We start from the raw sequence: 12,546 nt of genomic DNA on the forward strand, positions 1-12,546 counted from the left end.
GGAAGCAGACCGTCACATCTTTCTCCCTTGGAGAAGCTGGTGAATTCAAACCACCGGCCTTTCATTTAGCAGCTGAGTCCTTCACCACTGCGCCACTAGGGCATCTTCCCATTCCTGTGTTGTTGTTGCTGTTAGGTGTTGTCAAGTCAGTTCCGACTCATAGTGACCCTAGAGGACACAGGAGAACTGCCCCATAGGGTTTCCAAGGAGTGGCTGGTGGATTTGAACTGCTGACCTTTTGGTTAGCAGCTGAGCCCTTAATCACTATACCAGCGGGGCTCCATCCATTCCAATAGATCTCCTTAAAATTTAAATGATTACGTGATTAAGAAAACTGACATTTTCTTAGGTACATGGTACTACATTTCAAAGCTTCTTGGAAATATCTGCTAAGTGGAAAAGTATCTAAGCTTAGTTCTGCTCTGTTATCAGAAATGAGACACACAGGTGCAGAACCTAGTATAAGCTTTCAAACACAAAGTTTAGAAGAAACAGCCCTTGGAACTTTCTGAGGTGCTGGAAATAACAGCCCTTGCTATATAAAGTTATCCTTTGATTGTAGTCTTTTATTTTCGTTTAAATACAAAGTCTCTCACTGGACTTTTAACCAGAATTGTTAGAAATTCTGCAAATATAAGCAATTGACAATGTCTAGGTCTTTCTCATTACTTATAGAGTCAGTTGAGGCAAAAATCTGATCTGGGTTATTAAATTAGGGAAAACATACATATATAGTCTCGCAGATCAAAGAGCACACTTCTACCTGTGACGACTGGGCTGCCCCAGTGTTGGGGCCAGTTGGTCACAAATCACAAAGCTGCAAGCCCTGTGCCTTGAAGATGTGAAAAAAAGATGTGGTCTGATTTCCAAATTGAGGACACCTAAACCAATTGCTGTTGAGTCAATTCCAACTCATGGCGACCCCATGTGTGTCAGAGTAGAACTGTGCTCCACAGGGTTTTTTCAATGGCTGGTTTTTCAGAAGTAGATCACCAGGCCTTTCTATTGAGATGCCTCTGGGTGGAGTCAAACTGCCAACCTTTCGGTTAGCAGCCAAGTGCATTAACCATTTGCACCACCCAGGGACCCCTAAAGACACCTAGGAATGCCTTTATCCTAGTGTAAACTGGAGATGAGGGCTCAGAGAGCTAGTCAGTGTACCTTTTGCAAATTTAGGTGTGGCCGTGGTTATATCACAGACGTCTTCTTGCTTATTTTTCCACAGACTGTTTCTTAATCAAAGTCTGTGCTTTCTGTGAATGGAAGAAACCGCTAGGAAACAACAGGGCAGAGCAGTGCCCGACAGTCTCTACTCACCAGACTAAATTTGTTCTTCAAGGGGCCGGCGTCCGTCAGCAGTTTAGTCCTGGGGTTCATTTTGAGAATGTCTCCAGTTGTGGTGCCCAGGTAGAAAAAGCTATCATCATCGGCCATCTGGATAAGAGAGTGATACACCGTGAGCGCCCGTGGTCAGTGGTGGGATGAGCTTTCCCTGAAAACCTTACGTGAGTGCTCACGGTTACTTCTGTTTCCTCAGACTCAGAGGTGGTGGGGTAGAGCAGCGCTGAGAGGAGCAGAACCCGGGCCAAATGCAGATCTGAAGGAAAATACTAGACCCGACTTGCCTGTGCATTTCACTTGAAGTCTGTCTGATGTTAACATGCACGCTCTCTTCCTTTCTCTTTTCCTCCCTCCTTCGCTCCCTTCCTTTTTTTCTGTTAGTAATGTCCAGTTGGTGTGTATCTACTTTTTATTTTAATCTTTCTGTGTCCATAAAGTATGGCCCCTTGCCGTCCGCCCAGGTCATCATCTCCCCATCCATGGCTACTGTGCCATCGGTACGAAGAAGAAGAGACATTTACCCCCGACGCCCCCCAACACACACACACATACACACACACACACATATAGACATCTTGGTCAGCACTGTTAACGACAGAGCTTGTACCAAGAGCTACTCAAAATAACACTGAAAGCAATGCTTACTGTAATACTCATCACTATTCTTTTCATCTGTCCTGTTTGGCACTCTGTTGGCCAGATTTTTCGATTTGGGAGATCCAATTCCCATACTCGAATTGTGCCACTACAAAAAAAGATTTCACAATCAAATGACTACATATTTGATAACTGTGTCATCTCTCTGTTCTGTGTTCTCTTGACAGAGAAGCTGAAGGGAAGAGAAATAAACGTGTCTGAGGCCTTGCTACACCTGAGCACTCGACTACTTAAGATCTTTCACTGAATGCTCGCGGTGATCCTGTGAGGTAGATTTTACACCTAGCTTATACACAGCCCAGCAGGGACTCTCTGAGGCTGAAGTGCATGTGCTATACGCTGTATTGAAAAAAGCAGACATACAAACAAGCAAGTAAACAAAAAAAAGAGCAAACCAGTGTTTCTTGCAAGGTTTTAAGTTTTGAGGAACATTTTTCAAAGAGGAGCACTTTAGTATGGGGAGTTCCTGGGTGGCTCAAACAGTTAAGTGCTCATCTGCTGAGACGTTGGTGGTTTCAGTCCCAGGTACCCAGAGGCAAGTCAGAAGAAAAGCCTGGTGATCTACATCTGCAAATCAGCCATTGAAAGCCCTGTGGAGCACAGTTCTGTTCTGACACACACGGAGTCCCCTTGAGCTGGAATCCATTTCATTGCAACTGGCTTTTACTTTAATATGGAGACTCCTGTCTTCAAGGAAGGCAAAATGAGACTAAACAACTCAAAAGTTAAACAAAGTCAGCACCTATACAGGGTCTGGCTGGTAGTTCATCATTGTATATTGAATTAATTTGAATTGATAGTTGTATAACAATTTCACAGTCAAAAGATTTCAGCTAATATACTAAGGCAGAAATGATTAATTAAAAACTATATTGATCAGGCTCAGTTTTCCTTTTTTTTTCTTTTGCGCCCCCCTCCCCTCACTGACCTACTCCAAGTTATGAACATCGTAAGTGCTCAAATTAAAAATAAATCCGTTTTTCCATGGCCTTCCTGATGTCATTTGGATGCTGAAATGTTAGGATTTGCACCACATCTCATGGGAACAATATAATGGAATACATGAAATTGGGAGTGTGGTGGAGAACCCAGGGTATATGGGTGCCATATCAGAAATCCTATTTACAGCGTCAACTTTTTCTCAGTTATTAGTGTCACATGAAATTGAGGCAGACCTAGAATATAAAACTAGTTGCCATTGAGTCAACTCTGATTTATGGTAAAATCATGTGTGTCAGAGTAGAACTGTGCCCCGCAGGGTTTGTTTGTTTTTCTTTTTAATTTTATTTTTATTGTTGTTGTTGAGAATTTATACAGCAAAACATACACCAATTCAACAGTTACTACATGTACAATTCAGTGGCATTGATTACATTCTTCAAGTTGTTCAACCATTCTCACCCCTCCTTTTCTGAGCTGCCTCTCCCTCATTAACATAAATTTACGTCCCCCTAAGATTCCTACCTAATCTTTTGAGTTGCTGTTGTCAGTTTGATCCCAGATAGATAGTTCTTAAAAGACCATAATGCTCAAGGCAGACAATTACTAGTTAAGCTAGACTATTGTATGGTTTTAAGAAGACTTCAGGGGATATTTCTGGTTTAAGGTTTAAAGATTATCTCAGGACAATAGTTTCAGGGGTTCATCCAGCTTTTATGGCTCCAGAAAGTCTGTAGTCCATGAAAATTTGAAATTCTGTTCTCCGCTTCCCCCCTTTTGATCAGGATTCCTCTATAGAATCCTTGATCAAAATGTTCAGTAATGGTAGCCGGCAACATCCAGTTCTTCTGGTCTCATGGCAAAGGTGGCAGTTGTTCATGGAGGCAATTAGCCATACATTTCATATCCTACTCCAATTCCTGCCTCTTCTTCCTCTGTTGCTCCAGGTGAATAGAGACCAGTTGTTGTACCTTAGATGGCCGATTGCAAGCTTTTAAAACCCCAGGCACTACGCAACAAGCTAGGAGGTAGAACAGAAGCAGTAAAAAAGTAATTAAGCCAGTTAACTGGGATGTCCCATGAAACTATGACCCTAAACCTCCTAATTAAGGAACTAAATCCCATGAGGTGATTGGTTGTACATAAGCAGCCTCAGCAGCTACTGTTTTTTGTTTTTTTTTTTAGTCATTGTTAGTAAATATACCTATCACACAACTTTTGCCAAGTCAACTTTTTATAGGTGTACAACTTTTGAAAGCAATTACAATAATCAGCTGTGCAACCCTACCTCCATAGGGTTTTCAGTGGCTGATTTTTCAGAAGTAGACCACCAAGCCTTTCTTCTGAAGTGCCTCTGGGTAGACTCGAACCTCTAACCTTTCAGTTATCAGCTGAGCAGATTAACTGTTTGCACCAATCAGGGACGTCACCTAGAATATAGATTGTACCAGATTGTGTGTGTAAACGTCAATATTTGACTCCTGGAGAAATGTTGTCCATAGACATCAGAAGGGGCCAGTGCCTGCTGCTTAAGTATCTGCTAAGGAGCAGAAACACCCCATAAAACAAAGGCTTAGTCAAACCACTCTGCAAACTTGAAGAGAGTTGAAGAGCTTCGTGGTCACTGGTGGGTGGCCTCAGAAGACAGGGAAGGACATGGTCAGCTGCTTTAGGATTAAAGCACTGTCCTGATAAGACTTGCTCGACAGGGCTGGATTTCATGTCGGCCAGTTAGTTTCACAGTCTCTTGCTTCCTCTTAACTTGCCATGGCACAAATGCATGCTGCATATCACAAGGTACAGACAAGAAACCGTGTAGATCTAGAGCAGCACAAATTCTTTACTCTCACAAGAAAAGGAACAACAATGTGTGCCTTTCACCGATGCGACACCTCAATGACATTTTCATAAGGGTCAAAGAGGATGGTTCTACCCAACCTATACTTCAATGCTACATTTCTGGCTGACATAAAAAAGGATGGGTTTTATACATGTTTATCCTTCACTTCAAACTCTACACAGGGCTCTGATGAGTGAATTTGGAAATTAATTTCTTCTGTTAGACAGATGCTGGCCTCTGTTCAGACCTCCAGCTGGGTCACTACTAGCTGGTTCCAGCTGATCCTATCAGAAATGATCTCATGTAGCTAACAGGCAACCAGATGAATCTTCCTGGCACAGTTCACTCGCAAACTATCATTTCATGAGTGGTTAAGTACTCGACTGTTAACCAAAAAGTTGGAGGTCGAACCCACCAGCCGCTCCACAGGAGAAAGATGTGGCAGTTAGCTTCTTTGAAAACCCTGTGGGGCAGTTCTACTCTGTCCTATAGGGTCACTATGAGTTGGAATCGACTCCACAGCAACTGGTAAATCAAGAGCAAGCGGTAAGAAAGGTCAACCAGTAGCTGAATCTATGCAATTGTGCAGATTAATGTGTTGTCAGTAAAAAACAAACAAATAAGAACCTGAAAGGCATTTCACAGATAGGCAGAATTTTTTCCATAGGAAGCACAGGATTTTCGATAACCACGTTTAAAATATTTTCAGCAAAAAGGATTTCTAATGACTACAAAATGGTGCAAGTTGTGGTAGCAGGTATCTGCCCAGGATGAAAGACCTGCTTCCCCAGATTGTAATGAACTAATGTCTTCTATACAAGCAAATATAGTGATTTATGAGTTCTGAAAAGGCAGAGCGCCAACACGTACTTTCCAGCGGTAACGAACATCTCATCCCGGCAGCGTGAGAAGATCACAGTGGTGGCATTGCCAACATTAAGGCCGGCTGCAGGGCTGCCACAGATGGCGTCTCTCTTGGCTATGCTCCACACCACCACACTGCCAAAACAAGAAGACAAAACAGGCTTTCAAAACAAGAAACAACTATTTTAGTGGTTCCAGAAAGGAAAAACACAAAGGAACAAAACAAATTACACTGACCATCCACCCACCCCCCAGACATCTCCGTAACACTGGATATTAGAAAACAAATGGAGTGACACTTAAAAAGTTTTGAAGGGAAATAATTATGAGGCTAGACTCCAGGGAGCCCATCAATCAAGTTTGGTGATAAAATAAAGACATTTTCAGACATGCAAAGCCTTAAAGTTTATCACCCACTGATTCCATGTAAAAGATTTCTTTGGGGAAGTATTACGGCAAAAGAGAAAGAAAAAAAACGGGAGGTGATTCGATAAAGAGGAAAACATAAGACAGTGTTGCCAAACTTGAATGTGTATCAGACCCACTTGGAGGGATTGTTAAAACAGACTACTGGGCCCACCTCCAGAGTTTCTGATTCAGTAAGTCTAGGTCGGGGCCCACGAATCTGTTTTCCTAGTAAGCCCCAGGTGATGCTGATGCTTATGGACCTAGGGATCACACACTGAGAAGCACTGATTAGGGTTACCTTTCCACCTTCCTGGATGCAATCATACAACTTAGTTCTAAAGTGAGTAAACCCACTGCTGTGGAGTAGATTCTGATTCATGGTGACCCCATGCACTTTACAGTAGAACTGTGCTCCACAGGGTTTTCTTGGCTATACTCTTATGGAAGCAGATCACCAGACCAGTCTTCCACAGCACCACTGGGTGGATTCGAACAGCTAACCTTTCAGTTAGTAGCTGACGGCAAACCGTTTGTGCCACCAGGGACCTCCTAAAGTGAATAGTGTTTGGATAATAATACCAAAAGTGCTGGGAAGGGGGTGTTGTGTTCAACAGTGGAAGCAAAGTATTAAAGAAAAAGAATGCAAATGTTACAAAACTAATTAATGTAAAAACATGTACATCCTATATTTCCCAAATTTTCTGCATGTGGAATGTATTATCAAAGGTTGTCTAAAATCAAGTTATAACCAAAAATAATCAGGAGTAGGGAGTTAAGAGGGGGTATAAGAACCACAAATACCTCTTTTTATCATGGGAAATTGATGGATAGCATCTAAACTGGAAAATTTGAGAGATTAATCACTTAAAAAGTTATAATGATAATTATATGATAAACTAAAAAACAAAGACTGTGAAAATCAAGTGCCTCATACCTAAGAGAAATGAAGACATATGTTCACACAAAATTTTGTATGTGAATGTTCATAGGAACATTATTCATGATAGCCAAAAAATGGAAACAACCCAATGTCCACCAACAGATGAATGGCTAAACAAAATGTGGTGTATCCATACAATGGAATTTTATTCAGCCATAAGAAGTGAAGTACTGATACATGCTACAACATGGATGAACCTTGAAAAATTAAGCAAAGTGAAAGAAACCAGACCGAAAAGACCACATATTATACAATTCCATTTATATGAAATGTTCAGAATAGGTAAATCCATACAGACAGAAAGTATGCTAGTGGTTGCCTGGGGCTGGGGTGGGGTTGAGAGGGAGTGAACGGGAATGGGGAATGACTACAAATGGGTAGTGCGTTTCTTTTTGGGGTGTTGAAAATGTTGTAAAATTGATCATGGTGATGGTTGCACAACTCTGTGAATATATTAAAAATCACTCAACTGTATACCTTAAATGGGTCAATTTTATGGTATGTGAACTATTTCTCAATAAAGCTGTTAAAAAAAAAACAAAACTCAAGAGCCTATGGAGAGTGGATGTCTTCATGATTAGGAGGAGGATATGAGGGGTGACATTAGTACACTTATACTTTTGAATTTTGGATTCTTCTGCATAGTAGGACAATACAGCTTCTTTATAAAGACATCCACAAAGAGAGTTGGTAAAATAAATTCCAGCATATCCAATCCATATGATGGAATACTATGCAGTCATTGCAGAGAATGAGGTATAGGTCTACAGGTATACACATGGAAGCTGTCCATGGTGCACAGTTAATTAAAAAGCAGGTTGTATTACAACATGGATTGCATGATAACATAAAGGCAAAAAAAGTTACATAAATAGGTTATAAAATATTAAAAAATATATGCACGTGCAAACTGTTCCCAGTGTCCCTTCTGTTCCCCTCCTCTGTGCAGCGGCCAGATGGTTGGGGGAGAACGGACCCCTCCCACAGATTCGGGGTTGACCCTTGATTGTCCAAAACCATTCAGCATAAGCCCATCCTCCTCACCACAGTGAGTATTCAGGGATGGGTATATTGCATTTCTTTAAGCTTCTCAACATTCCTCAAATTTTCTGCAAGCAAATTTTAGATAGCCTAAAATCAAGCTTAAAATTACAGAGGAGATGAACAGTTTTGCAGGTTGACCTTGGTTAAGCAGCCGTTTCTCTCCTCCAAGGCTTAGCTTTGGCATTTCTCTCGCAAGGTACAGGGGTAGGGATGGGCCAATGGCTAAACTCCAAGAATCTCCGGGGGTAGGACCCAGGCATCAGTAGTTTTCAAAGCTCCCCAGGTGATTACAGTGTGCAAGCCGGGATGCAAACAACTGCTTTAAGTTGAGCTAAGTATGTTAATAGAATGTTACTAGACAATTTCTGGATACATTTTTCATCCAAAATAGTCAAATGGGGATGGCTCGGGGGAGGTGTGACTACTTAGATGCGGAGGGTATCACTCTACTAAAGGAGGAAATCTTATAAAAATTTTGTTGTCTTACTATATATTAAGAGAACTGTCAATATATAGAAATATAAATGTAGATATATAATGTATGTATAAATGTAAATTTCCTTAATAAACCTGTGAAGCTCAAAGAAGAAAATACATGTAAAAGTGCATCAAAGTATTAAAACCTACACAAACCTCAGTGTGATTATTTTTCTTTAGACTGTGTTCCTTTAGCATTGACTCAGGGATACGCACTGCATTGATTGCTCTCCCTAATATAATGCTTTTAAATACACTGTGATTTTTTTCTATTTCATGTATACATGTTCTCTTCCTTCCAAATTTGACTTTGAGTTGCTTGAGGGCAAAAGTCACGTCTTGGTGAGGAAAATGTAAAAGGTCACCTCTGGACACCTGTTACCACCAGGGTTCATATCTCAGCTCTGCTATTTACTAGCTGGTGACTTTGGTTCCTCATCTGTCATTGTTGTTGTGAGGTGCTGTCAACTTGGTTCTGACTCAGAGCAGCCTTATGTACAACAGAACGAAATACTGCCCAGTCCTGCACCATCCTCACAATTGTTGCTATGTTTGAGCCCATTTTTGTAGCCACTGTGTCAGTCCATCTCACTGAGGGCCTTCCTCCTTTTTGCTGACCCTTTACTTTACCAAGCATGATGTCCCTCTCCAGGGACTGCTCCCTTCCGATAACATGTCCAAAGTACATGAGACAAAGTCTCACCATCCTCGCTTCTAAAGAGCATTCTGGCTGTACTTCTTCCAAGATGGATTTGTTCACTCTTCCGGCGGTCCATTCAATATTCTTCGCCAACAGCATAATTCAAACGCATCAATTTTTCTTCAGTCTTCCTTATTCATTGTCCAGCTTATATATGCATATGAGGCAATTGAAAAATATTGTGGCTTGGGTCAGGTGTACCTTAGTTCTCAAAGTGACATCTTTGCTTTTTTTTTTTTTTTAAACACTTTAAAGAGGTCTTTTGCAGCAGACTTGCCCAATGCAATACATCATTTGATTTCTTGACTGCTGCATCCATGGGCATTGATAGTGGATCTAAGTAAAATGAAATCCTTGACAACTTCAACATTCTCTCCCTTTATCATGATGTTGCCAAGAAGCAGTCATTCGAACAGAACAAGGGGATAGATACTGCGTAGTTGAAAATCAGGAAAGGCATGCGTCAATGTTGTATCCTTTCACCATACTTATTCAGTCTGTATGCTGAGCAAAAGATCCAAGCAGCTGGACTATATGAAGAAGAACGAGGCATCAGGATTGCAGAAAGACTCATTAACAACCTGTGATATGCAAATGACACAACTTTGCTTGCTGAAGGTGAAGAGGACTTGAATGAAGCACTTACTGATAAAAATCAAAGACTACGGCCTTCAGTATGGATTATATACCTTAGCATAAAGAAAAAAATCATCTGCCATATGGCATCAATAACTCCCAACTAGTAGAGTTGTTGTGAAGCTTAAATGAGATAATGCCGTTAAAGTGCTCAGTACACACCTGTCACATAGTAAGTGCTCAATTAAAAAAAATTAGCTGTTCTCTATGAAGACAACAGAGGACGATGATGATGATGTCTTTCTTTGACAGCAATGGTTCTCGAATTTGGCTGCCTGGGAATCTTTTAGTACTCCTAAAGCCCAGACCATATCCCACATCAATTAAATCCGACTCTCTGAAGGTGGGAACTAGGCATTAGTAATTTCCTAAAGCTCCTTGTTGATTTTGATGGATGGCTAGGTTTGAGAAGCACTGCTGTGCGGCATTTTTCTCACAGGTTTTTCACACAACACACACTCAAAAATAGACTGGCCAACAGAGAATGCTAGACGGGAAAGCGTACCTGACGCTTAGCTGTGGAAATATACCTGGTGAAAACGCATAGATTTGTTTAGCTCATTACCTTCCGTCATCTGGTCCTCCTAGCGACACCAAGTACAAATCATTTGGCGAAAAGGCCAGAGCTTCAATTTTGCCCTTGTGAAGAGACAGCCGAGCAACCAGCTCCCTTTTCTTATAATCCCACAAAATGATATCTGCCTGGGGGAAGAATACACTGTCAGAAACATAGACAGGTTTTTAAAAGATCCGAGAAGACTAGGTACCCCTTTTGGTGAAAAGGAGTCAGTAATAGTTACTCCTCGAGATATTGGATCGTGTTTGACACGCATGACAGCAACAGAAGGGAAACATTTTTAACAGTGACTTTTGCTTGAGCATTATCCGCTACAAGCCACAACATCTGGTGTAACATCAGATTCCTTCACTCCCAGCCTGATAAAGTGAAATGAGTAGAAAGAAGAGCCAAGGGCATGAAGAAGGAAGAAGAAAAGCACATGGCCATGAGTTAACGGCCTGAAGTCAGGCAGTTTTTCGGTGGAGGCACCTCTAAATGAATTCACAATGAGTTATTTTCAGTTTATTCACCTTAAAGCCCATGAAGGTGACTTGTCCGGAGGCAAGGTAAATTCCACTCTTGGAGATGGCCACACAGGAGACATTGTTACCATGGCCATGTAGGAAATTCTGCTCATTCGTATTTATCGACTGAATGAGGACCGTGCAACCCAGAGGGTAAATCAGATGCTCCTGGTCAGGATGGCATTTCAGACCACCGGGTACATGTCCTGAAAGACAGAGAAGATTAAAAAAAAAAAATCAGGTACAGAAGTGGCTGGTAACTGCTTTCTTGAACACCAAAAAGAAAGGTTTGGGGAGGGGTGTGGCACACTGGTTAAGCACTACAGCTGCTAACCAAAAGGCTGGCAGTTTGAATCCACCAGCTGCTCCTTGGAAACCCTGTGGGGCAATTCTACTCCATCCTGTAGGGTTGTTATGAGTCAGCATTGACTCAACAGCAGTGGGTTTCGTTTTTTTTTGGTTTGGGGAGGGAAAATCACTACCTAGATAGTAGACAAGTGGTAACTTTGGTGAAGGGTAAGACAGTACACGTTATAGGGGAAGTCAGCACAACATGACCAAGGCAAAGTCTTGGAAACTTCGTAGACACATCCAAACACCCTGAGGGACTAAGTTACTGGGCTGAGGGCTGGGGACCATGGTCTCGGGGGACATCTAGGTCAATTGCCATAACATAGTTTAAAAAGAAAATGTTCTACATCTGACTTTGGTGAGTAGCATCTGGGGTCTTAAAAGCTTGCAAATGGCCATCTAAGATCTACTGGTCCCATCCCATCTGGAGCAAAGGAGAATGAAGAAAACCAAAGACACATGGAAAAAGGACTAATAGACCACAAGTACCACAGACTCCACCAGTCTGAGCCCAAAACAACTAGATGGTGCCCAGCTACCCCACCGACTGTTCTGACAGGGATCACAATGGAAGGTACTAGACAGAGCGGGAGAAAAACGTAAAACAAAATTCAAATTCACAAAAAATGACCAGACTTACTGGTCTGACAGAGACTGGAGGAACTCCAAGACTACGGCCCCAGACACCCTTTTAACTCAGACCTGAAGTCACTCCTGAAGTTCACCCTTCAGCTAAAGATTATACAGGTCTATACAATAAACAATAACACATGAGGAACGTGCTTCTTAGCTCAATCATCTAAATGAGATCAAATGGGCATTATCTTTCCAAAGGCAAAGACGAGAAGGCAGGAAGGGACAGGAAAATGGGAAGAATGGAAACAGGAAACCCAGGGTGGAGAAGGGGAGAGTGTTGGCACATTGTGGGGATTGCAACCAATGTCACAAAACAATTTGTGTATAAACTGTTGAATGAGGAACTAATTTGCTCTGTAAACTTTCACCTAAAGCACAAAAAAAGAAAAGAAAGGTTTTGCAATAAGCCTTAGCATAACTAAAAGAAGCTGAGGGGTAACAGTTAATAATATTCCATTGACAAGGTTTGTACAGTATGTCATTGTTAGGTGCCTGTTAATTCATGCACAATGGGATGAAATGCTGCCCGGTCCTGTGCCATCCTCATGATTGGTTAGGGATTGGACTGTTGTGATCCCTAGGGTTTTCACTGGCTAATTTTCAGAAGTACATCACCAGGCCTTTCTTCCT

The 12,546-nt window shown here is 41.6% G+C and overlaps 1 protein-coding gene across 2 annotated transcripts in view; it reads right to left on the reverse strand.

Annotated features, from left to right (window-relative positions):
* The window catches only part of CFAP52 (cilia and flagella associated protein 52), a 57,424-nt gene that overhangs the window by 30,241 nt on the left and 14,637 nt on the right, over positions 1-12,546 (reverse strand). Inside the window, exons 2-6 of one of the 2 annotated variants that reach the window (XM_004375984.1) lie at positions 10,936-11,135; positions 10,412-10,548; positions 5,648-5,776; positions 1,987-2,086; positions 1,318-1,434 (exon numbers count right to left, since the gene is read on the reverse strand). In XM_004375984.1, the coding sequence (XP_004376041.1) occupies positions 1,318-1,434; positions 1,987-2,086; positions 5,648-5,776; positions 10,412-10,548; positions 10,936-11,135 (683 nt within the window). The remainder of the gene's footprint in view (positions 1-1,317; positions 1,435-1,986; positions 2,087-5,647; positions 5,777-10,411; positions 10,549-10,935; positions 11,136-12,546) is intronic. The other variant, XM_004375985.1, reaches the window with a different exon arrangement.

This window comes from Trichechus manatus, unplaced genomic scaffold (genome assembly GCF_000243295.1).
Source record: "Trichechus manatus latirostris isolate Lorelei unplaced genomic scaffold, TriManLat1.0 scaffold00040, whole genome shotgun sequence".
In the NCBI taxonomy this organism is placed as follows: Eukaryota; Metazoa; Chordata; class Mammalia; order Sirenia; family Trichechidae; genus Trichechus; species Trichechus manatus.